The sequence below is a fragment of the Panthera tigris genome, chromosome D4 (genome assembly GCF_018350195.1).
Source record: "Panthera tigris isolate Pti1 chromosome D4, P.tigris_Pti1_mat1.1, whole genome shotgun sequence".
NCBI lineage: Eukaryota > Metazoa > Chordata > Mammalia > Carnivora > Felidae > Panthera > Panthera tigris.
The window spans coordinates 83,271,143-83,297,479 of NC_056672.1; the positions used below are offsets into that span (position 1 = coordinate 83,271,143).

General features: G+C 37.7%; 1 protein-coding gene across 2 annotated transcripts in view; it reads right to left on the reverse strand.

The window, feature by feature from the left end:
* Positions 1-1,458: 1,458 nt before the first annotated feature.
* SCAI (suppressor of cancer cell invasion) overlaps positions 1,459-26,337 on the reverse strand; it is a 143,755-nt gene continuing 118,876 nt past the window's right edge. The window contains exons 15-18 of one of the 2 annotated variants that reach the window (XM_042964775.1): positions 19,669-19,741; positions 16,027-16,200; positions 15,740-15,840; positions 1,459-1,672 (exon numbers count right to left, since the gene is read on the reverse strand). In XM_042964775.1, coding sequence (XP_042820709.1) covers positions 1,526-1,672; positions 15,740-15,840; positions 16,027-16,200; positions 19,669-19,741 — 495 coding nt within the window. In that variant the 3' untranslated portion in view covers positions 1,459-1,525. Of the gene's footprint in view, positions 1,673-15,739; positions 15,841-16,026; positions 16,201-18,776; positions 18,921-19,668; positions 19,742-26,337 lie in introns of those variants that run through there. The other variant, XR_006210662.1, reaches the window with a different exon arrangement.

Here is a 26,337-nt window from a genome sequence, read left to right on the forward strand (position 1 = left end):
CTCCAGGATAAATTTTCTAAAGCTTTCTCAAATAATGTTTAAAAGAACAAACAAAAATAATGAGAAAAAATTAATGAAATATCACAAAGTCCCCCAAACCTAAGAACAATGATTTCAAGATTTCAGATGAAAAAAATCATCAAATTGGAACAGGTATACGAATAAGTTAGACCCAAATAATTTCCTATGCCTGAAATGAAAACCAAGCTAAAAATATTACAGTAAAATTTCCCTAAGGACACAGGAAAGAGGCACCAAAAGCAATCACCTTATGTCCCCTGGAACTGCCAGAGGTAGCATGTGAGCCTGCGCAGAAAATTAGGTAGAAGGGCTTTTGATTCATAGATTTCAGAACTTGAATGCTGTCGAGTCAAAAGAAGGGGGAAAAAATCCAAAACATCATAGCTAATGCGTATGAAATTATGAAGGGGATGACAGAGAAGAAAGAACACAAAAAACTTTATATTATATACTGAGTCCTATTTAAAATAATAAAAAAAACTTGTGCATGAATATAAAATATTAAATATAAGGAGTTCTTAAAAATCTTATTTCCAAATTGTCAATGCAAAAGTTACTTCCATTTTAAGCTAAACAATTCAGTTGCCCCCAACTAAAATTACTGACGTCTCTGACTTTGAAGTTTCATAAATGTGAACTAGGCAAAAAGATTAGAAACTCTGTACTATATGCCACAGCCTTCAATCTGGATAATCTTTAAACCTGATATCATGAATTAAGAGTTTAAATAGAATTCCTCATGGAAAAATCGTATTATGAAACCAACAATCTGATTTTCTGACTGAAATACTTTTTGTCATTTCCAGTATTCAGATTACAAAGAAAACAAAATATGCCAGCATAGCTCATGATAACACAGGGATCACACATTCCAAGTGATATTTATCATCGTAAGACTCCAATTAAAAATTTAAGATGCAAATCGATCCTATACAGTTTCCGAAATTGTGACAGTATTTAATGAATTAAATGATTTCAAAAATTGCCTCGATTATTCTTCAAAGAATCATACATTTGACTACCCTACTAAGTTGGAATGAAAAGAAATATTATGGAAAGACTCTGTTCTTGATTTTTAATAGTCCATGCTGGCTAGTTTCATCTTTGTGAACAATGAGATATTTCCTAAATCCACACATTTAAGGTCCAAGTATAAGAGCTGGATTTTCCTCATTATATAAAAATAAATGATTTACTCTTCTGAGGGTGAGAACAGTGACTGTTTGTGTGTAGGGTTAAATGTTGGAGGTAAGCAGCTGTACCTCAAAACTGAAAAGTAAAAATTCCAAGATTAATTGAGTTTTTTAAAAGACTTGAAAGACTGTATTTTAAAACGGTTACCCTAAAAGTTTGACCAATTTTTTGTTTGTTTTTAAAATGGTGGCCTTAAATTAAAAAAATTAAAACTAAGTAACACCACTATGTGTCTGTCATCACATTATAAAACTGCACCATGTAAAATCTGTGGCAAATGAAAAATTGTTTCAACAAGAGGGTTTTTGTTTTAATAGTCATCTATGGTACTCTCGAGGAACACGTTTCGAACATCCAGAATGGACGCTAATTCCAGAATGTGCTTCTGGAGATGAGGGTTTTCCACTGTTTCATCCCTCGGCAGTTGTGGGTATGATTCTGGATAATTTCGTGTTTCCTGGTAGGCAAAGAAGAGAAAAGTCAAGTTTTATAGTTTAATGAAAGAAGTTATATACAACATTAACAGCATTAGAAATAACTTAGTATGTATTTCTTTCCTTCATATTAGTATGATTCTTAATAGTAGTGTATCTGTTGGACATATGAAATTGCTGACATTTGGCCGCTGTGACCTTAAAAAATGACAGTTTCACATAGTTCAACCTAATATATTCATTTAGTGAGTCATTTCACAAGTACTTATTGGGTCCTATCATTTCTGAGCATTCTGTTACTTGTAGAAATCATATAATTCCTACTTGTTATGGGAAAAGTCCTTGCACATACAGGATTTTAACAAGTAATTGTTAAATGAATGAATAAATAGATGTTACAGCAGAACTCAGAATGAGAGAAAAGACATGAGAAGCACTGAAAAAGGCAAATTAATGAGGCTTGGCAATTACTTATATGACGGAGGTATCAAATATGGCTGACTGTAAGGCTTTAGGAACAGGTGACAAGACAAGAGCCGGGATCCATTGAGAGAAAAAGAGAAGAGAGGAAATAATTTGGAGAGAGTATAAAGCTTCAGGTTTTTGGTATATTTATTTGAAGTAATAGGGTAATACAAATTGAACTGCCCCTCAACAGGAATTCGAAAATTCAAGTCTGCATCTCAGAAGACAGGTGTGACCAGTATATGTAAACACGCATATAATCTGCATGGAGATAAATATTAAACCAAGAAAATGGATGAGATGTCTGAAAATATTAGCAAAGAGAATGATGAAAAAAAAAAAAAAAAAAGAGTCCCTAGAAAGGGAGAAGAAATAATAGCAGGAAAAAAAAAAAAAGGAATAGTCAAAGAAAAAGGGAAAAAAACCAACTTTTTGTAATTGCATGGAAGCAAAAGAAAGAGAATTTTAAATATCAGGTTGTTGTCACTTGGAAATTCTTCTTTACTTGGTAATTTCTATATATTATAATTTTGCCACTCATTTAAAATTCCCTGGAGAAATAAGTCACTACTTTTCTATGCATCCCACATGACACTTCATATACTCAAATGTCACTTTTATCTCTCTTCAGCTTGTAGGCTTTACTCATTACAATTATAAAGACCACATTTTTGTATTACCACACTAAATATTATGAGGAGAGACAAAAAAAGAAATGTTCTAAACCCCTAAAAGAAGAAAAAACCAAAAAACAAGAACTACTGGTGGACTATTGTAAGGTGAACAATTCTCTCAGCTCACACAGGGCTGAGAGATGTTTGAATTCTGACCAAACACCTCCTAGAGTAGAGAAGATTTATCTGTGGAAACAGAGGACATATGAAAGACATCCCAGAAACATCATCCCTTGTTGTATATTGATAAGCTAACATTACTCTAAAATCTACCTTAAAAAGCTTGAAAACAAGCCATGAAAAGGTCAAAGAGGGGTGCTTGGGTGGCTCAGTTGGTTAAGGATATGAGTTCAGCTCAGGTCATGATCTCATGGTTTGTTAGAGTCCCATATGGGGTGAGTTCATGTGCCACTTTGGGTGAGCTTATGCCCTGCTTCAGGTGAGCTACAGCCCCACTTCAGGTGACATGGGGTGAACAAGAGCCCTGCTTTGGGTGAACATGAGTCCCACTTCAGGTGAGCCCTGCTTCTCTCTGTTTCTCTCCCTCTCTCTCTGCCCCTCATGGGATTCTCTCTCTCTCTCTCCTTCTCCCTCTCTCCCTGCCCTTCATTCACTTGTGACCTCTCAAAAAAACAACAAAACAAAACAAAACAAGTCAAAGAAATGTGCAAGTGATTTAACTCCTGCTAGAATAAAGTCCAACATTCTTTAAAGAAAGACAACAAAGTCTAGAATTCAACATCATAAAACTCACAATGCACACACTCTAAGAAAAATTACTAAACATACAAAAAATTAGTAATACAAAACCCCTAACCAGTAGGAAAAGTCATAAAAACAAAGCTGTAAATGATAGAGAATATAGTATTGGCAGACAAGGACTTTAGCTCTTACACATACATTTAAGGGCACAAAGAAAAGAAAATGAGAAGAGAAATGGGAAATATTAAAAGAATCAAACAGAACTTCTAGGAATGAGAAAAATGTAATTCCTGAAATGAAAAACTAAATGGAAAGGATTAACAGCATATTAGATGCTGTGGAAGAAAACATCAGTGAACTTGAAGACACAGCAATAGAAACTGAAACAGAAAGAGACTTTTTTTTAATGAGGAGCAAATGAAGTGATCAGAAGGTTAGTAACAGGTTGTCTAATATATATGTAACTAAGTTCTAGAGACAATGGAGGAAGAGAGAAAAATATTTGAATAAACCAAGTATTCCAAAATATTCCAAAACTATTCCATAGATCCAAGATGCTCAAGGAACCCCAAGAAAAAAAGAAAGAATGAAAACCCTATCAAGGTACACAATTACCAAATTATAGGAAATCAATATGAAGAGAAAATCTTAAAATTACTCAGAGAAAAAAGAAAAGATGAATTACAAATCACAGTAATTAATAGAACGGCATTCAGAAAATCAGTAACAATACAAAAACTGTGAACTACATTATAACAGATATTTACAAAACTCTTCATCTGACAATATGACAGTAGCAGCATGTATGTTTATTTCAAGTGCCCATAGAACATTTACCATAATAGATGACAATCTGGATGATAAAGCAAGTCTCAGTAACTTAAAAGGACTCAAACCATATTAGGTATATTACTTGACCACAAAGGAATTAACAGATAAATCAGTAAGATAATGATAACTTGAATATTTAGATACAAAACAACATATTCCTACATAACCCATGGTTAAAAAAAAATCAAGAGTAACATAAGGACTGTTTCAGAGAAATAAATAATGAAAGAACTAATCACCACCAGAACTGCACTATAAGAAGTGATGAAAGGGGCGCCTGAGTAACTCAGTCAGTTGAGCGTCCAACTTTGGCTCATGTCATGATCTCATGGTTCATGGGTTCAAGCCCCACATCAGGATCAGTGCTGGTAGCTCAGAGCCTGGAGTCGGTTTCAGACTCTGCATCTCCCTTTCCCTCTCTCTCTGCCCCTCCCCTGCTTGTGCTTACACTCTCTCTCAAAAATAAATAAATAAACATTTTTTAAAAAAGAAATGATACAGAAATTCTATAGTAAGAAAAATGATATCAGATGGAAAATCAAGTACAGAAAGAAATAAAATAAGAAATAAATAAACACACACACACAGAAGTAAAACAACAGAGATAAATCATTAGTGATGTTAACATAAAATTCTAAGACAAAAACCAAACCAAACCTCAATTAATTCAAATGAAGATAAAGGCAGCAGAGAAAGAAAAAAGGTACAAACCACAGTTAGGACAAATAGAGAATAAATAATAACATATTTAAATTTTTTTTTTAATGCTTATTCTTGAGAGAGTGAGTGAGACAGAGCATGAGTAGGGGAGGGACAGAGAGAGAGGGGGACACAGAATCTGAAGCAGGCTCCAGGCTCCGAACTGTCACTACAGAGGCCGATGTAGGGCTCGAACTCACGAACCATGAGATCATGACCTGAGCCAAAGTCAGATGTTCAACTGACTGAGCCACATAGGTGCCCCTAAATAACAGCATTTATTTAAGTCAAGCTATGTTAAAAATTACATTTATTTATTTATTTAATGTTTATTTATTTTTGAGAGAGAGACAGAGTGCGAGTGGGGGAGGGGAAGACAGAGAGGGAGACACAGAATCTGAAGCAGGCTCCAGGCTCCAAGCTGTCAGCACAGAGCCCGACATGGGGCTCGAACTCACAAACCGTGAGATTATGACCTGAGCTGAAGTTGAATGCTTAACTGACTGAGCCACCCCAGTGCCCCTAAAAATTACATTTAATATAAACATAATTCAAAACTAAAAAATGTCAAAGGAAAGGTAGAGATTGTCAAACTAGAAAAAAAAGCAAGACCTAACTAATGCTATTGAAAAGAAATCCACTTCAAATAAATATAAAGAGAGCCATAGGTTAAAGGATGAAAAAATATTGGTCATGCAAACACAAACCAGGAGAAAACAGGTATGGTCATATTAATATAAACCAAATAGACTACAGATCAAGGAATATTGCCACACATAACAACAGACATTTCATAAATGAAGGGGTAATTTCAACAAGAAGATATAACAACCCTACATATGTATGAACTCAACTTCAGGGGCGCCTGGGTGGCTCAGTCAGTTAAGCGTCCAACTCTTGGTTTCGGCTCAGATCACGATCTCATTGTTCGCAAGCTCGAGTTCCACGTTGGGCTCTGCACTGTCAGCGCCGAGCCTGCTTGGGATTCTCTCTCCCTCTCTCTCTGACCCTCCCGCACTTGTACTCTCTCTCCCAAAATAAATAAACATAAAACAAATAAAAATAAAAACAGCTTCAAAATGCACAAGCAAAAAACAAAAGCGAAATGAGAAACCAACCAATTCACAATGATAATTAGAGGTTTAGATATTCCCCTGTTAGGGATAGAACAAGCAGACAGAAAATCAGTGAGAATACAGAGGACTTAACACTGCTTCAAACAGTTCAATAACAAATTGAATGAACTGACATTTATATATAACTCCATCTAATAACAGAATACCCATTCTTTTCAAGCACAGATAGAACCTTCATCAAAATAATTCATATGCGGAGTCATAAACACGTCTCAATGAACTTAAAATTATTTAATAACCGTATTTTTTAATTTTTTTAATGTTTATTTATTTTTGAGAGAGAGAGAGAGACTGAGCACGAGTAGGAGGGTAGGGCAGAGAGAGAGGAAGACATAGAATCTGAAGCAGGCTCCAGGCTCTGAGCTGTTAGCACAGAGCGTGACGCGGGGCTTGAACTCACAAACCACGGGATCATGACCTGAGCTGAAGTCCGACGTTTAACCAACTGAGCCACCCAGGCACCCCTAAACTTAAAATTATTTAAATCATACAACTAAAGCAGTGCTTTAAAGGTAAGTACTTGTATTAGAAGAGAAAAAAGGTTTCAGATCTAAGATAAAAAATACAGAAATTAAAAGGGCAACTTAAAATGAATGTACAGTTGGGGCACTTGGGTAGCTCACTCAGTTGAGCACCCGACTTCAGCTCAGGTCATGATCTCCTGGTTTGTGAGTTCAAGCCCTGCATAGGGCTCTGTGCTGACAGCTCAGAGCCTGGAGTCTGCTTCAGATTCTGTGTCTCCCTCTTTCTCTGCCCCTCCCCTGCTGGTGCTCTGTCTCTCAATGACAAATAAACATTAAAAAATTTTTTTTTAAAAAGAAGAGAGAAAAGTTTTCAGATCTTAGCTTAAAAATATAGAAATTAAAAGAGGAACTTAAAATGAAAGTACAGTTGGGGCACTTGGGCAGCTCAGTGAGTTGAGTGCCCGACTTTGGATCAGGTGATGATCTCATGGTTTGTGAGTGTGAGTTTGAGACCCACATTGGGCTCAATGCCGTCACTGTCAGTGCAGAGCCTGCTTTGGATCCTCTGTCCCCTACTCTGTGCCCCTCCCCCGCTTGTGCTCTCCCAAAAATAAATATTAAAAATAAATAAATAAATAAATAAATGTCAAAGTTATGACGGTCATTAAAAAAAAAAAAAGATAGATAAACCATAAAATACCTAGGAATAAATCTAACCAAAGAGGTGAAAAATCCATACACTGAAAACTATAGAAAGCTTATGAAAGAAATTGAAGAAGACACAAAGAAATGGAAAAAGATTCCATGCTCATGGATAGGAAGAACAAATATTGTTAAAATGTCGATATTACCCAAAGCAATCTACATATTCAACGCAATCCCTATCAAAGTAACACCAGCATTCTTCACAGAGCTAGAACAAATAATCCTAAAATTTGTATGGAATCAGAAAAGACCCCGAATAGCCAAAGCAATCTTGAAAAAGAAAACCAAAGCAGGAGGCATCGCAATCCCAGACTTCAAGCTATACTACAAAGCTGTAATCATCAAGACAGTATGGTACTGGCACAAGAACAGACACTCAGATCAATGGAATAGAATAGAGAACCCAGAAATGGACCCACAAACGTATGGGCAACTAATCTTTGACAAAGCAGGAAAGAATATCCAATGGAATAAAGACATTCTCTTTAGCAAGTGGTGCTGGGAAAACTGGACAGCGACATGCAGAAGAATGAACCTGGACCACTTTCTTACACCATACACAAAAATAAACTCAAAGTGGATGAAAGACCTCAACGTAAGACAGGAAGCCATCAAAGTCCTCGAAGAGAAAGCAGGCAAAAACCTCTTTGATCTTGCCCGCAGCAATTTCTTACTCAACACGTCTCCAGAGGCAAGGGAAACAAAAGCAAAAATGAACTCCTGGGACCTCATCAAAATAAAAAGCTTCTGCACAGTGAAGGAAACAATCATTAAAACTAAAAGACAACCGACAGAATGGGAGAAGATATTTGCAAATGACGTATCAGATAAATGGTTAGTATCCAAAATCTACAAAGAACTTATCAAACTCAACACCCAAAAAACAAATAATCCAGTGAAGAAATGGGCAAAAGGCATGAATGGACACTTCTCCAAAGAAGACATCCAGGTGGCCAACCGACACATGAAAAAAATGCTCAACAACACTCATCATTAGGGAAATACAAATCAAAACCACAATGAGATACCACTTCACCCCTGTCAGAATGGCTAACATTAACAACTCAGGCAACAACAGATGTTGGCGAGGATGTGGAGAAAGAGGATCTCTCTTGCATTGTTGGTGGGAATGCAAGCTGGTGCAGTCACTCTGGAAAATAGTATGGAGGTTCCTCAAAAAACTAAAAATAGAACTACCCTACAACCCAGCAACTGCACTACTAGGCATTTATCCAAGGGATACAGGTGTGCTGTTTTGAAGGGACACATGCACCCCCATGTTTATAGCAGCACTAGTCACAATAGCCAAAGGATGGAAAGAGCCCATATGTCCATTGATGGATGAATGGATAAAGAAAATGTGGTATATATATACAATGGAGTATTACTCGGCAATCAAAAAGAATGAAATCTTGCCATTTGCAACTACGTGGATGGAATTGGAGGGTATTATGCTAAGAGAAATTAGTCAGAGAAAGACAAAAATCATATGACTTCACTCACATGAGGACTTTAAGAGACAAAACAGATGAACATAAGGGAAGGGAAACAAAAATAATACAAAAACAGGGAGGGGGACAAAACAAAAGAGACTCATAAATATGGAGAACAAACTCAGGGTTGCTGGAGGGGTTGTGGGAGGGGGGATGGGCTAAATGGGTAAGGGGCATTAAGGAATTTACTTCTGAAATCATTGCTTCACTATATACTAATTTGGATGTAAATTTTAAAAAATAAAAAATAAAGTTAAGTTAAAAAAAAGATAGCTAAATAAATAAAATGAAAGTACAGTTGACTTTTTTTTTAACAGTAAGTACCCAATTTAATCACTTTGCATCCATACACAGACCCACATATCTTTACTTACATATTTCATCACATAAAGGGTCCACAATTCTCTGCCTTGCTGAAATAGATGTCTCCTGCAAGGGTTTGTAGGTGATTTTCTTATTTTCTGGTCGGTTAAATTCAGTGTTCATATTTCTGCTGTTTGTTTTACTTTTTTTTAATATTTTTTTATTTAATTAAAAAATTTTTTTTATAATTTACATCCAAATTAGTTAGCATACAGTTGACTCTTGAACAATGCTGGGGTTAGGAGTGTCAACGTCAGCATAGTTGAAAATTCACGTATAACTTTACAGGGTGCCTGGTTGGCTCAGTTAGTAGAGCATGCAACTCTTTTTTTTTTTTTTTTTTTTGGATTTCGGAGTTGAAAGTTCAAGCTCCACACCGGGTGTAGATATAACTTGAAAAATAAAATCTTAAAAAAAAAGGAAAAAAAGAAATCCATGTACAATTTTAGAGTCCCTAAAATTAACCAATAAGAAAAACAGGGGAGCGTGGGTGGTTCATTTGGTTGATCATCTATCCGACTCTTGATTTTGGCTCAGGTTGTGATCTCACGGTTGGTGAGTTCAGAGCCCCACATCAGACTGTGCTGACAGCACGGAGTCTGCTTGAGATTCTGTCTCCCTCTCTCTCTCAAAAATAATTAAATAGGAGTGCCTGGGTGGCTCAGTTGGTTAAGCACCTGACTTCGGCTCAGGTCATGATCTTGTGGTCCGAGAGTTCAAGCCCTGCGTCGGGCTCTGTGCTGAAAGCTCAGAGTCTGGAGCCTGTTTCAGATTCTGTGTCTCTCTCTCTGCCCCTCCCCCACTCACATCTGTCTCTGTCCTTCTCAAAATAATAAATAAACATTAAAAACTTAAAAAGAAAACATTAAAAAACAAAACTGGGGTGCCTAGGTGGCTCAGTCGGTTAAGTGGCCAATTTCGGCTCAGGTCATGATGTCACAGTTTGTGAGTTTGAGCCCCCGTGTCAGGCTCTGTGCTGACAGTTCAGAGCCTGGAGCCTGCTTCAGATTCTGTGTCTCCCTCTGTCTCTGCCTCTCCCCTGCTTGTGCTCTATCTCTCTCTGTCTCTCAAAAAATGAACAAATGTTAAAAAAAAAATTGAAAAAAAAACAACAACTAAGAAAAACAGAAAACATGAACAGCTTTTGAAATTGAATTCATTAATTTAAAACCTTCCACAAAAGAAAACCCCAGGTCCAGATGGCTTCACTGATAAATGCTATCATCAATCTTTCAAGGAAGAAATAATATCAATCCTAAAGAAGCTTTAAGAAAGAGAGAAAAATGAAACACATCCCAACTCATTTTATTTATTTTTATTTTTTTAATGTTTATTTATTTTTGAGAGAGAGAGAGACAGATTACGAGCAGGGGAGGAGCAGAGAGCGAGGGAGACACAGAACCTGAAGCAGGCTCCAGGCTCTGAGATGTCAGCACAGAGCCTGATGAGGGACTCAAACCCACGAACCATGAGATCATGACCTGAGCTGAAGTTGGATGCTTAACCGACTGAGCCACTTAGGTGTCCCAACATCCCAACTCAATTTATGAAGTCAGGAATACCCTGATAACAAACCCCCACAAAAACATTACAAGAATGGAAAATGAAGTACCATATTCATTCATGACAACAGATGCAAAGATCCACAATGAAATGCGAGCAAACTGAATCCAGCAATGCAAAAGCGTAATACATGACCATAAGATACCATTAACTCAGATATACAAGGCTGAACTTACTATTAGAAAAATCAATCAATGCTATTCATCATGTTAACAGAATTAATATATATCGGGTCAATTAATGAAGCAAAAAAGTATTTGACAATCTTTCTGATAAAAAGACTCAGCAGATTAGGAACAGAGAAGGGGGCTCAATCAACCTAAATAGGGCATTTATGAAAAACCAATAGTCAACATCAGAATTTATGGCAAAAGACTAAATATTTTTCCCCCAAATCAGGAACAAGGTAAGGATATCCATTCTCACTATTTCTAGTCAACATTTTACCAGAAGACCTAACCCTGAAATAAAGCACAAAAATAAAAACAAAACAAACAAAAGCCCATCATAATAAAAGGCATATAGATTGGAAACGAAGAAGTAAAACTGTTCTTGCTTGGGGTGTGTGGGTGGTTCAGTTGGTTAGGCGTTCAACTTCGGCTCAGGTCATGATCTAGTGGTTCATGAGATCGAGCCCTGCATTGGGCTCTGTGCTGACAGCTCAGAGCCCGGAGTCTGCTTCAGATTGTGGTCTCCCTCTCTCTTTGCCCCTCTCTGGCTCATACTCTATCTCCTTCTCAAAATAAATAAACATTAAAAAAAATTTTTTTAAACTGTTTTTACTTGATGGTGACAGGATCATGTACATATGAAATCTTAACGAATGTATAAAAAAGCTAACTGAACTAATATTTCAATTCAGCAAGACTGCAAGGAAACAACAATGTTAAAAACAGCAGTATTTCTATATATTAGCAAAAAATAATTCGAAAATGAAATAAAAAATACAGTTCTATTTACAGTACATCACTAAACTTGAAATTCTCTGGAATAAATTTATTAAGATACATGTAAGACCTGTAAGACGAGAACCACAAAACGCTGCTGAGAGAAACGAAAGACCTAAATAAATGGGGCAATATACCACAGTCATTGACTGGAAGACTCAATATTATGAAAATACAATTCACCACAGATCGGTTAGAAAGATTAAATACAGTCCCATTGAAAATGTGAAGCTGATGCTAAATTTCAAATAGATATGCAAAGGAACCAGAACAACCAAAAGGCTTAAACTTGAGGGGGGTTCACATATAGGATTTTAAGAATTAGTATAAAACTAGAATAACCAAGGCAGTAGCGTATTGCAGAAAAATGCTATAGGTCAATGGAACAGAATTTAGAGTCCAGAAATATCTCTATACATACACGGTTGAGAGATTTTCAAAAATGTTACACCAGTAACTCAATGCAAAAAGGATAATCTTTTCAACAAACTATACTAAAATAGTTCATATCCATACGAAAGAAAGTACCATTAACCTTTACCTCACACTGTAAACCAAAGTAACTCAAAATAGATCACAGACCTAAATGTAAACACTAAAGCTATTAAAACTAGAAGCACACTTAGAAAAAATCTTTGTGACTTTGGAATAGGCGAGCATTTCTTGGATAAAACAAGCCACAAAGAAAGAAAAAAAAATTGGTTAGTTGAAACTTCATCACAAATTTAAAAGTTTAGTCTTCAAAAGCCACTGTTAAGAAAAGAAAAAAGGCAACCAGTGAATACAGCAAAATATAGCTGGTAAGTACATGAAAAGATGTCTAATATCACATTATTAATGAACATCACATTATTCAGTGAAATGCAAATTCCAACTACAATGAGAAAACACTATAAATCCACAAAAATGGTTGAAATTTAAGACTGGCAACACCAAATGTTGGCAAGGATATAAAGAAACTTTTGTTATATACTGTTGCTGGAAATATAAAATGGTACAAATACTCTAAGAAGAAGTCTGGCAGTTTCTTACAAAAGTAAACACATACATACTCTATGACGAAGAAAATTCAAAACATATGTCTGAGCAGACTTGTACAAGAATGTTCATAGCCACTTTATTTATAGTAGTCAAAAATTTAAAACTGCCCAGGTGTTCATCAAAGGGAGAAGGCCTAAATAAACTGTGGTATTTTCAGACAATGGATTACTACTCAGGGGTAAAGAGGAACGAGCTACTTATACATGAAACATGGATTAATCTCAAGAACAACATGTTTGGTCAAAGAAAGTTTACGCAAAAGAATCTATACTGTATAATTCAACTTTATGAATAGGTAAAACTAAGTTAGAGTGAACATAATAAAAATAGCATTGCCTCTGGGGTAATGGGTACTGGACTGATTGGAAAAGGGTGTAGAGAGAATTATCTGGACTGGTGCTATGTTGTATAATGTGATTGGTTTGAGTTACACAGGTATATGTATTTGTCAAAATGCACCTCATAGCACAGGTTAGTTTTGTGCACTTCAGTGTACATGAACTTTACATTAAAGAAAGAATAGGGGTGCCTGAGTGGGTCAATCGGTTAAGTGTCCAACTTCGGCTCAGGTCAAGATCTCATGGTTTGTGGGTTCAAGCCCCTTGTCGGGCTCTCTGCTGACAGCTTGGAGCCTGGAGCCTGCTTCAGATTCTGTGTCCCCCCAAGTCTCTCTACTCCTCCCCTGCTCGCACTCTGTCTCTGTCTCTCTGTTTCAAAAAATGAATAAACATTACAAAAAAAAAAAAAAAAAAAAGAATATATAGGGGCACCTGGGTGGTTCGGTTAGTTAACCATCCGACTCTTGATTTTGTCTCAGGTCATGATCCCACGGTTCGTGAGTTCGAGCCCCACATTTGGCTCTTTGCTGACAGTGTGGAATTTGCTAGGGATTCTCTCTCTCCCTCTCTCTATCTGCCCCTCCTGTGCTTACTCTCTCTCAAACTAAATAAATAAATTTAAAAAATTAAAAAGAAAGAGTATGTATATGCCATTTATTTATTTATTTAACATTTTTTAATGTTTATTTATTTTTGAGAGAGACAGAGCATGAGCGGGGGAGGGGCAGAGTGAGAGAGGGACACTGAATCTGAAGCAGGCTCCTGGCTCTGTCAGCACAGAGCCCAACGCGGGGCTCAAACTCACGAGCCGTGAGATCATGACCTGAGCCGAAGTCAGATGCTTAATCTTAACTGACTGAGCCACCCAGGCACCCCTATGTCAGTTATTCATATGCATGATGAAGTGTTTGGAGGTAAAGGCTATTGATGTCTACCATTTATTTCAAAATGCATCAAAAAAAGAGATAAACTGATGAATGGAAAGAGGAATGGGTAAATGGACAAATATTCCAAAGCAAATATACCAAAATGTTTAGCTGAAGAATCTAGCTAGTGTATATATATGGATATTCACTGTACAATTCTTTTCATGTTTAAAATCACCATAATAAAACGGAAAAAAATCAACATATTTTAAAACTAAAAGTTACAAGAGACTTAAAAATGTTCAGGCATATCTGAAAAAGAACCAAATGTTACTTATAGAAATGAAAAGTATGATGGCTAAAATTTTTAAAAAGTCAATGAACAGTGTTATGTTGTTACACGAATTCACAGAAAAAACCCAAACCACTTAATAGCAAAATGGGCCAAAGATCTGAACACACTCTTCACAAACAAGAACGCAGAGGGGCACCTGGGTGGCTCAGTCGGTTGAGCGTCCTACTTCAGCTCAGGTCATGCATGACTGGTTCGTGAGTTTGAGCCCCGCATCAGGCTCAGAACCTGGAGCCTGCTTCGGATTCTGTGTCTACCTCTCTCTCTGTTCCTCCCCTGCTCACACTTTGTCTCTCACTCTCTCTCAAAAATAAACGAACATCGGGGCACCTGGGTGGCTCAGTCGGTTAAGCGTCCGACTTCAGCTCAGGTCATGATCTCACACTCTGAGTTCGAGCCCCGCATCGGGCTCTGTGCTGGCAGCTCAGAGCCTGGAGCCTGCTTCAGATTCTGTGTCTCCCTCTCTCTCTGCCCCTCCCCTGCTCATGCTCTGTCTCTCTCTGTCTCAAAAATAAATAAAAACATTAAAAAAAAATAAAATAAATGAACACTAAAAAAAATTAAAGAAAAAGAACACAGAACAATATGTGAAAAATTGCTCAACCTCAAAGCAATCTCAGAAATAAAAATTAAAGCCACAGTGAGCTATGACTTTATACCCATTAGGCATACATGATATAAAGTAAGACCGCAACACGGGCTGGAGAGGACTAGAGCAGCAATAACTCTTACATACTGCTGCTGAGCGTAAACTGAGACGACCACTTTGCAAAACCGTCTGGCATCACCTAGTAAAGTTGAAGATACTTACATCATCTGACCTCGTATTCCACTGTAGGTATAGTCCCCATAGAAAGTCTTACATGTGTGTACCAGGGAACTGATAGAAGGTTTTACAGTGGCATTGTTTACAATAATAAAAAACTGGAAACAACCTAATGTCCATCATCAGTAGAATAGATGAGAAATTTTTGATATACAGCCAAACAATGGAATCCTATAGGGCAGTGAAAACAAATGAATGAAAGCTACAGTTGTCATCAACTTGGCTCAGTTTCAGGAATAAAATAGCAGGTGAACAAAGAGCAAGCTGTAGAAGAAGACATACAACGTGGATCCATCCATATGCTGTGCAGGAATCCAAACACATGTGGCAAAACCATAAAGATGAATGCTGAGTATAAAATTCAGGATTTTAATTTCATTTGAGAGAGAGACAGAGGACCTGGGAAGGGCCTAAAAGGTAATGAAAATGTTCTACTTCTTAAACTGGATGTTGAGTTTTCAGATGTATCTTATATTGGTCATCATTCTATGTTACATATTCATTTGTAAAATGCCTTTGGATCTATTCAAATTGTATTTAATATAACATATTTAATAAAATATAATACATGATTCTTAAATTCCTAAAATGGTAAAATTGGTCATTAATAATATTCTTTGCCTACCCGAAAAATCTTGTGCATCCTCATGGTGGCTGAACAAAAGATAAATCTTGTGAGGAGCAAGCGAAGAAACTCATCTCCAAAAAACTGGAGAAATGCCTGATCTGCAAAAAGGAGAAAGATGACAGTAAAAAGATGCTTAAAAGGAAAACACATTGCAAGGGGAAGAAAGATCAGGAAAACCTTCTCAACTTTCCTGCCTTCAACAAATACCTTTAAAAATTCAAACAATTTCAAAAATTTAAGAACCGTTATAGTATGTTAAGTGTGCAGTTAGATTAGTAGGGTACCTATTGAACGTGAATGGGTCAGTAGCTGGGCAATATCGCGGTTGATTTTTCGAAGATATTCTTGACACTTTTCCCATAGGCCTCTGCGCATGCTTGACAATCCAGAGACAAATAGGAAGGCCATTAGAGGATTGTTCAAAAAGAGAGTGAAGAGGCTACCTCGTTGAGATTGATCTGTAATAACAAACATGTTATATATAGAGACAACAGTTTTGCAAAAAATAAGAGATGCATTTGAGGAATAATTTAATATCGTGACAATGTATTAAATTTATATCATTAAATCACAACAAAGTAGATTCTGCATGTAACTACAAAAACATCCCAGGCACACTACTTTCTGCTGAACAAACTTACGATAGAGCCTAGTATAAACTTAAGAGAAACGGAAAAGGTACATATTCCTTTGCCTTGTTCACTCCAACTAACAAATTTCATCCAAATATGGCAAGTACGTGGGCCGTTCATGATAGCATTCTCTGAGTACTAGAATTGGCAATCTTTCTCATTCTCCTTTCGTAGTTGCTCTTTCTCTGCCTAGCCCTTAAATATCAGTATTTTCTTTCTTTCCCCCTACACAATGCTGATCTCACCTACTCCCATAATTTCAGTTATCACATGCCAACTAATTCCCAGTTCTCTTATCTGCAGCCTAGATTGATCTTGCTAGATCTAGGACTGCATTGTCTTGCTGTAGCTACTGGACACTTAAAATGTGTCCAAACTGAGGTGCACCGTGAAGTATAAAATATAAGTGGGATTTCAAAGCCTCAGTACAAAAAGATATGTTAATGTTAATTTCGCCTGTTTCTTTCTACTTTTTTTGAAATGTGGCTACTAGAAAACTTAAAATTATAAGTGAATTACATTGTCTTCCTATTGAACAGAATTGCTCGAGACTACAATACTCAACCTAGGTCTCAAAGGTAACCTCCAACCCAACATGTCAGAAACTGAAAGCAAATTCTTCCCTCTTTTGTTCTCTACAAATCTGCTTCTTACCATCATTTCTACCAGGATCCCAGCCAGAAACCCGGAAGTCCATCCCTGCCTCCTTCCTCTCCCTTATTCCCTCATATCTAGTCCATCGCCAAATCCTGTTGGCTCTCTGGGTTTAGTATCTTTTGAAGCCGCCACCATCTCCCTATTTCCATCAATGTTCTTCTCCGGTTCATTCTCCACAAGGTGGCCTGAATGCTCTTCCAGGCTACTCTTCTGTTCACAACCTTTTGATGATACCCCACTGTCCTCCAGTTACATTTCTTCACAAATCCTGAAAGGTTTTCCATGATTCGGCCACACAATCCCACAGCCTACCCTTCCGCTAGCAGGAAGTACTTATATTTCTCTAAATACTTCATAAACTGGGGTGCCTGGCTGGCTCAGTCGGGAGAGCGTGTGACTCTTGATCTCAAGGTTGTAAGTTCGAACCCCACGTTGCGTGTAGAGATGACTTAAAAATAAAATCTTAAAAAAAAAATGTTCCATAAGCTCTCATCACAGTGGTCTTCTATCAGGGCTCACACACTATTGCTCTGCTAGAACAAGCCTCATATAATTCAATATATCCTTCAACTTTAACATCTTTTTATCCACTTTCTTCACCTTCAAGGGCCAGTTAGGAGTTCCTCTATGTGTTCCATGTGCTTGCTCCTATGAAACACCTGCAAGAAATGCATCTTTGGCGAGATAGTTGGCTGTGTGAGGAGCATACTGTGTTGTGTGGGTTAGAGTGTTATCCCCAGTGCTCAGCACAGAACCTCATAAATAAATGCCGAGTAAAGGTTTGTTGATAAATCACGCAACTCATGGTTAAAGAGAGAACTCTACACTTTATTATTATTTTATTTATTTTTTATTGTTTATTTATTTTTGAGAGACAGAGCATGAATGGGAGAGGGCAGAGAGAGAGGGGGACAGAGAACTTCAAGCAGGCTCCAGGCTCTGAACTGTCAGCACACAACCCGATGTGGGGCTTGGACTCATGAACCATGAGATCATGACCTGAGCCAAAGTCAGACACTTAACCGACTGAGCCACCCAGATGCCCCAGAACTGTATACTTTAGATACCAGAGGGGCAGTAATCTAATTAGACCTTCCAAATACTTAGGTATCCGCTAGTTTTGTGTCCCGATAGGCCAAATTTAAGGGATTAAAGGTCTGAGCTTTTCTAGCACAAAGATATGGTACTAAACTAAAAACTGTTAAGGACATACACCACAACTGAGCATAGTAGTAAGCATCAAGAATAATGATAGTTTAAAAAATGATAGTACATCCTGAATACTTACTATATATCCAGAATTATTTAACAAGGAGGTACTATTATTATCTCCATTTGATAGGAAAGAAACTGAGGCACAGAACGGCTAAGTAACTTCCCAAGGTCACACACCGAGTAAGTGGTTAAGTTGGGATTTAAATTCAGTTTGCCTCCAGAGCCTGGTGTTTTTACCCTCTACACAGTAAAGCCTTTTGGACCAAATAATCTTGGTATTAACACATTAGATCATGCAATTTTAAACAAAGCTGCATCTTGATAGGACAAATTGGTAGGAAAACGCACTCTTAAATAACTGGAAGAGGTTATATTTCTCCAGAAATGATAACAAACACGTTAACAAAGTCCTCAAAGCAGGAGAATTTTACCGTTGTTTGAAGGTAAGTTTTATCCCTTAGTAATTTGGCTTTTGGATACATGAACTTAATGTTTCTACATGTTCTTCCCTGTTAAATAGCAAAACTTACCTTAAAACAACAGTGAAAAGTCTCCAGCTTCTCTCAGGCTTTCAAATGCTGACCATCACTTCCTGTGTCAAACTATGTCAGCAGACAGGACTTCTGGCTGGGAAGTAGCAGTAAAATGCCATCTCCCACAGAGAGACATCAGCACTATTCGCAGTCAGGGAGATAGTGAAACAGTGACAAGTACGGCTAAAACAGTGTTAGGTTTGTTTAGTTTTTACCTATAGCTTAATGACTGGGAGTTAGAATTAGATTTTAGTGTTGCTTATCGAGGATAAATTATGAAAGACAAAGTCTTTCATTTCTCAGCCACCTGAGAAACAGCCAAAACACTGGCACACTGTCTCCCTGGCACACTGAAAAGAGGTTCTTTTATTTAAAAAATACAACAAGGTAAAAATGTGAATAAAAGAAACCCTTAAGTTGTGCCAGTTGGGTTCTCCGAACTCTCAGGCAGAGGCTGAGAAGTTTTCTAGACCAGAAATCTCATGGTCTTAGAAGATGCCTAAATTAGGTAGCCAGAGATACAGGAAATCATGCTATATGAATGATGACAGGCAGACCAGACAAAAAACAAAAGAAAACAATACCTGCCAAACAAATTGTAAAATTCACAAATCACGAATTCCCCAACAGTAAGGGACCAAAAACCACATTTTTCTCAGGGATGATTTGTCATTTCTTTCAGAATTATCTCAAGACCTAATGGTAGCACATTAAAGAAGTCTAGTCGTTGGCAAGACTTCTGGGTGTATTTCAGAGTGAAAGCTGCCACGTTAAATACTATAAAGCCACATGTGATCATTATAGGTTGGGAAGACAGAGATCAGTATTATTCAAAATGTACACAGTAGTTATCTGCAACCTACTGATATAACAGGTAACGACAACGTACCTTGTAAAGCCTTTGGATACGCTGTAGGAGAAAGCAAGCACACTAGTGGCTGTCCAAATAAGTTTGTGAAATTCTGTAACATAAGAATTTAAAACTTTCATTAAAGATTTGGCCAAAGATAGTTACTTTTTGTAACAAAGATAGTAGTTTGTCAAAGTACCTCGTTAGTGTACAGATAGGGCCCTTTTACTCATAGACAGATGCAGAAACATCAGTAACAGCTGAAGAGACTGCCATCCGTGTATAACTACCACGCAAAATAGGCTTTCTTTCTTTCTTTTGTTAACATTTATTTTTGAGAGACAGAGAGAGGCAGAGCATGAGCAGGGGAGGGGGAGAGAGAGACACACACAGAATCCGAAGCAGGCTCCAGGCTCTGAGCTGTTTGTTAGCACAGAGCCTGACACAGGGCTCGAACTCATGAACTGCAAGACAATGACCTGAGCCGAAGTCAGACGCTCAACTGACTGAGCCACCCAGGCGCCCCCAAAATAGGCTTTCTTAAAATAGTGCAGTTTAGGGGCGCCTGGGTGGCTCAGTCGGTTGGGCGTCCGACTTCAGCTCAGGTCACGATCTCGCGGTCCGTGAGTTCGAGCCCCGCGTCGGGCTCTGGGCTGATGGCTCAGAGCCTGGAGCCTGTTTCCGATTCTGTGTCTCCCTCTCTCTCTGCCCCTCCCCTGTTCATGCTCTGTCTCTCTCTGTCCCAAAAATAAATAAACGTTAAAAAAAAAAATTTGTTTTTTAAAAAATAGTGCAGTTTACTAAGGAAACTACTGATTTTTAAAATAAAGGCATATACATGGTTGCAGTGTTACTGGGAGAGGTCATCTGGCTATCTACCAAAAGGCCACGTCATTGGGCAATATACACAAGCATGGAATTTCCCAAGCTCTAGGATCTGGCTCTCAGCCTCACGGGCTCTAAAACCTGACTTACTGAGAAGTAATCAGGGAAGACTTGCAACCACTTCTCATTGTGAATCAAATTACTGCTCACACAGAATGACCTATAAAACCAGAATGTCGGTATGTTAATTTACAGTGGGAATGAAAGCTGATACTCAAACTAGACCACTCTTCGCTTAAGGATATGCTTTCTTTAAAGGATGTTCTTAGAGAGAAACCCATTCTAAAGATATCATTCCACTAATTTTTAAAATTTGAACCAACCTCAATAAAAATGGCCAGATATTTTTTCCTGCAACTGAAAAAAATAATTCTAAAGTTCATATGGAAAAAAGTAGATTAGCCAGGAAAACTCCGAAAAAGAAGAACAAAGAGAGGCAACTAGACTCATGAGATACTGAAACATACTTTTAAGCCTCCGCAATTAAAAATATGTGGCACTGGCATAAGAGTGGGCAGAAGACCAATGGAAGAGAACAAAGAGTCCAAAATTAGACCCCAAAACAGATAGGACTTGAGTATATGTGATAAAGATGATAGTTCAAATTAGGGAGTAGAAGGGGCTCCTGGGTGGTTCGGTGGGTTACATGTCCGACTCTTGATTTTGGCTCAGGTCCCGATCTCATGGTTATCAGATCGAGCCTTGTGTCAGGCTCTGTGCTGGGTGTGGAGCTTGCTTAAGAGTCTTTCTCTGCCCTTCCCCCACTAGTTCTAGTTCTCTCTTTCCCTCCCCCTCCTTCCCTCCCTCCCTCTCTCAAAAGAAAAAAAAAAAAAAGAATCAAATTATGAAGTAGGAAAATTTGGGGCACCTGGCTGGCTCAGTCGGAAGAGCATGCATCTCTTGATCTCAGGGTCATGCGTTTGAGCCCATGTTGGGTATAGAGATTACTTAAAATAAATAATTAAAAATTGGGGGAAAAAAAAAAGGAAGTAGGAAAATTTGATGGCTAGCTGGCTACCCAGTAGGAAAAAATTAAGATAGCCATCCAGAGAAAAGTTGGCTGTATACTTTGCACCACATATTTGGATAAATTCCTGATATATCAAAGATTTAAATATAAAAAAAAAATAAACAATAAAAGTGCAGAAAGAAAATGTAAGAAAATAAGGATGATTTTTATACCTTAGAAGATCATCCTAACTACTATGATCAAGATTAATAAACCCAGGGGCGCCTGGCTGGCTCAGTTGGAGGAGCATGTGACACTTGACCTTGGGGTTGTGAATTCGAGCCCCATGTTGAGCCCCATCTGGGTATACAGATTACTAAAAAAATAAATAAATCAACTTAAAAAGATTAATAAGCCCAGTTACAAAACCAAAGCCTTGTGCATAGTAAAATACAGCATAAACTAAATCAAAAGCGAAATGATAAACTGGAGAAAATACCTGCAAGGCACATTACAAAGATTAATCTCAATATAGAAAGAGCTTCTCCAAATCCCTAAGTAAAAGACCACTGACCCAACAGAAAAATGGGTGGAAGATCACAGAAAATTCACAGAAAAGGGAACACAACTGGCTCAAAAACATGAAAAGAAGCTCAACCTTGCTGCTAATAAGAGCAATAAAAGCAAAGCTATTCTGCAATATCATTTTTAACCTACCAGTGTAGCAAAATTTACCAAAGCTTGAGAATATACACTATTGGCAAGACTACAGGAAAACAAATACTCATACGTAGATGGTAGGAGTATAAATTGGTACAAACTCGTTAGAAGACAATTTGGCAGTATCTATTAAATTCAGATGCATAGTCCATTAACAGCAATCCCACAACTAAAATTTGATGCTACTAATATATTCTCAAACCTATAATAACTTTGAGTCCCACGTTACTCCTTGCAGTACTGTTAGCAATAGTAAAGGACTAAAAACAACCAAATGACCAGCAACAAGGGATTGGAAAAATAAATTATGGTACAACAATACAATGGAATACTATGCATCTATAAAAAAGGAACAAAGAAGTTCTTTATGAAGGGATATGGAAAGATCACCAACATTTCTTTCTTTTTTTTTATGTTTTATTTATTTTTGAGACAGAGAGAGACAGAGCATAAGTGGAAGAGGGGCAGAGAGAGAGGGAGACACAGAATCTGAAGCAGGCTCCAGGCTCTGAGCTTCAGCACAGAGCCTGACGCGGGGCTCGAACCCATGTACTGTGTGATCATGACGTGAGCTGGAGTCAGACGCTTAACCAACTGAGCCACCCAGGTGCCCCCACCAACATTTCTTACTAAGCGAAAACAAAGTAAGCTATAGAGACTTTGTGTATAGTATGTTAGCATTATTTATACAGCCAAGAAGACTAAAGACTATGTATTTGTTTTGGCTTATACATGCATTTTTAAAAAATTTCTAGAAAGGTAAACAAGAAACAGACAATAGTAATTCCCCATAGAGAGAGTAACTGAGTCAATTGGGAGTGGGAGAGCTAAAGAGATATCATAACAAAGCCTTTTTGAGATTTTTGATTTTGTGACTTTGTGAATATAGTAGCAATATAAAAAAAATTAAACAAATAAATTAGCAATTTCTTGCAATCAAAACAAAGGGAGCAAGATGAATGATATTAAGGAGCATTCTTCAGATAAGGCAGCTGGAGATATTTATCCACACTGCAGGAATGGCCTACTGGATCTTTGGCCATGATGCTCTTGATCTTGGATAGTGTTAAAATGCACATGGCTGTTATTTATGTCCCAAGGTCTCTCTTCTCTTTGTGTCTCTTGTTGACGAGACTTTCTCTTCTTTTTTTCTTTAAATATTGTGTGCAAAGAGTTAGTCATTTTTTCATTAAAGCCTGACAGCAATCCTTTGAAAGGCCTGCTTAAGAAAGTTGGTCGCAGGCTGGCTTCTGGGGACTTAGATTTGGGGAGGGTTCCCACCATTAGCAGAACTGGTAAGAGTGGCTCACTTTATCTAGACTGTAAACAAGATGGTTTATGCTGAGCACCTGCTTTCCTTCTAGGAGAATGGCATTTTGGAAGTGCCAGGCAAAGGGTGTCTACACAATGAGTCCCTAATAAAAACCCTGGGCACCGAGTTCCTACTGAGCTTTCCTGGTAAACATTTCACCTGCGTCGTCTCACTTGTTGCTACAGAAACTGAGGGCATCCACTGTGACTTTACTGGAGAGGGATCTTGGAAGTTTGTACCTGCTGTTCTGTAGACTTCATTGCATGTGCCTTCTTACTTTGAGACTTTTACTGTGAGAAATCTCAGTACTGAGTGTGACTATAGGCTGAGAATTATCAGTCCTTGGGAACTGCTGAGCCTGGGGGTGATCTTGGGGACCTCTGATTCCCTTCAGTCAGATTGTATTTAAATTTTAGGCCTGGAAAACTGTTTCTTTAAAGATACCTCACGTGTCTCTGGTTCTAACCCATTTGGTAATTAATTTTAGTTTAACTCCCTTATGATTCTTATTTTCTTTATTTGCAAGTTTTTGGGAATGTCTCATAATTGCCCCATGTAGGGATTATATGATTTAATGCTATTATATCTAAGAAAAATTATGGCAAATGTATGTAAATAGAACATACGTTGAAGAAATTTTAACTTGCTATAGCTCATATATAACACTACTATTTATTTTTGTATATTCATCCCATATCTAACTACTTTGCTGGATCTATATGCATATTAAGTTGTTTTGTGATTCCTTAGGATTTTCTAAATGTAAAATTGTATCATCTATAATTGAAGATTTTTATTTCTGGGGTGCCTGGGTGGCTCAGTCGGTTGAGCGTCCGACTTCGGCTCAGATCATGATCTCATGGTCTGTGGGTTCGAGCCCCGTGTCAGGCTCTGTGCTGACAGCTCGGAGCCTGGAGTCTGCTTCAGATTTTGTGTCTCCCTTTCTCTCTCTCTGCCCCTGCCCCGCTCATGCCCTGTCTCTCTCTGTCTCTCAAAAATAAATAAACATTAAAAAAAATTTTTTTTAAAGATTTTTATTTCTTTCTTTTCAATATTTACACCTCATATTTGTCTGGACAACCTTTTTCATTGTTTTATTTGGAGAATGTTAAACAATTCTGGTTAGGACTAAAACAAAATCAATCACAAAAATGACAGCAGGCATTCTCTTTTTCTTATTTTAACTAAGAATACTTATAATGTTTCTCACTCGGAAGTCCAAAATTGGCTACTTAATATAGAGGCTTTTCACATAAGCTGAGTTTTGTGTTTTTTTTCCATTAAGAATGGGTACTGAATTTTATTAGATTTCACAAAATGACCCCTGAGACAAGCATGTGATCTTTCTTATTTATCCTATTGACATAGGATACAATATTGATTGATTTTCACAAAATACATATATGATTCAGATAAACTCTTTTGTTAGATTATTCTATTAATAAATAAGTCTATTTCCTAGTATTTTATTTAAAATTTTCTAATCTATAATGATTAACTAATCTGGGGTAGGGTTTTCTTTTGTGTGTATTATTTGTGTCTTGAAAGAGTCATCATCATAATAATTTCTATAATTTACTGAATGCTAATACTGCCTTTTAGGGATCATCCTAGACTTCTTAGATCCTTACTTGTAATCTTAACAATACTGTAAGATCAGTATTGCCAACTTATTTTGCAGAGAAAGAAAAAGTGGCACAGGTAAAACCAAGAACGTGCTCAAGGTCATACAAGCATCTTGTGACCTAATTGGTATAGAACGGATAGTTCTTTTTAATAATTTTATATATTTTAAAATGTTTATTTATTTTTGAGAGAGAGACAGAGTGTGAGCAGGGGAGGGGCAGAGAGAGAGGGACACACAGAATCTGAAATAGGCTCCAGGCTCTGAGCTGTCAGCACAGAACCCGACGCAGGGCTCGAACCCATGGACCGTGAGATCATGACCTGAGCCGAAGTTGGACACTTAACCGACCACGCCACCCAGGTGCCCCTCTTTTTTTAAGTTTATTTATTTATTTTAGAGAAAGAACAAGAGCAGAGGAAAGGCAGAGAGAGAGAGAGAGGAAGAGTGAGAGAATCCCAAGCTGACTCCATGCTCAACGCAGAGCCTGATGCGGGGCTGGATCTCAAAATCGTGAGATCATGACCTGAGCCAAAATTAAGAGTCGGACGCTCAACGGAGGGAGCCACCCAGGCACCGCTCTGATTTCCTTCTTATAGACAATAGCTCTTTTTCTCCCATAAAACTATCTATTTAATGATACTTTAAAACATCTCTGTAACTTTAAAATAGTACATAGTGTCCTTTTTAAAGATCTCTTTTCTTTAACAAATACTCCTTAAACCCACTGACTATACACTGTTCTAGGTGCTAGGAAGACAGGGGTAAACAAAACAGATTTTTTCTTTGAATCTTGTTTTCCAGGAGCTGGCATTTAGATGGGGTGGAGGTGGCCGGTAGAGACCCACAGTAAACCAAGTTGTTACACAATATCATAGAAGGTGGCAACTGCTACAAACGGAAAGACAGCAGAGTATGGTTAACAGCCCAGACTTTACAATCAGATTGTTTAAATCCCAACTCAGCCACCTATCGTGTGTGTGACCTGGGGCAAATTACCGAACCTTTCTGTGCAGTGGTTTTCTTATCAGTAAAAAAATAGGAATAATAAAAGTAACACCTTGGGTTGTTGAGGATTAAACATTTTTTTTAAACTGATAAAGTGCTGGGTGCCTGGGTGGCTCAGTCGGTTAAGCATCCACTTTGGTTCAGGTCGTGATCTTGCAGTGTATGAGTTCAAGCCCCACACTGGCTGTCTGCTGTCAGCACAGAGCCCGC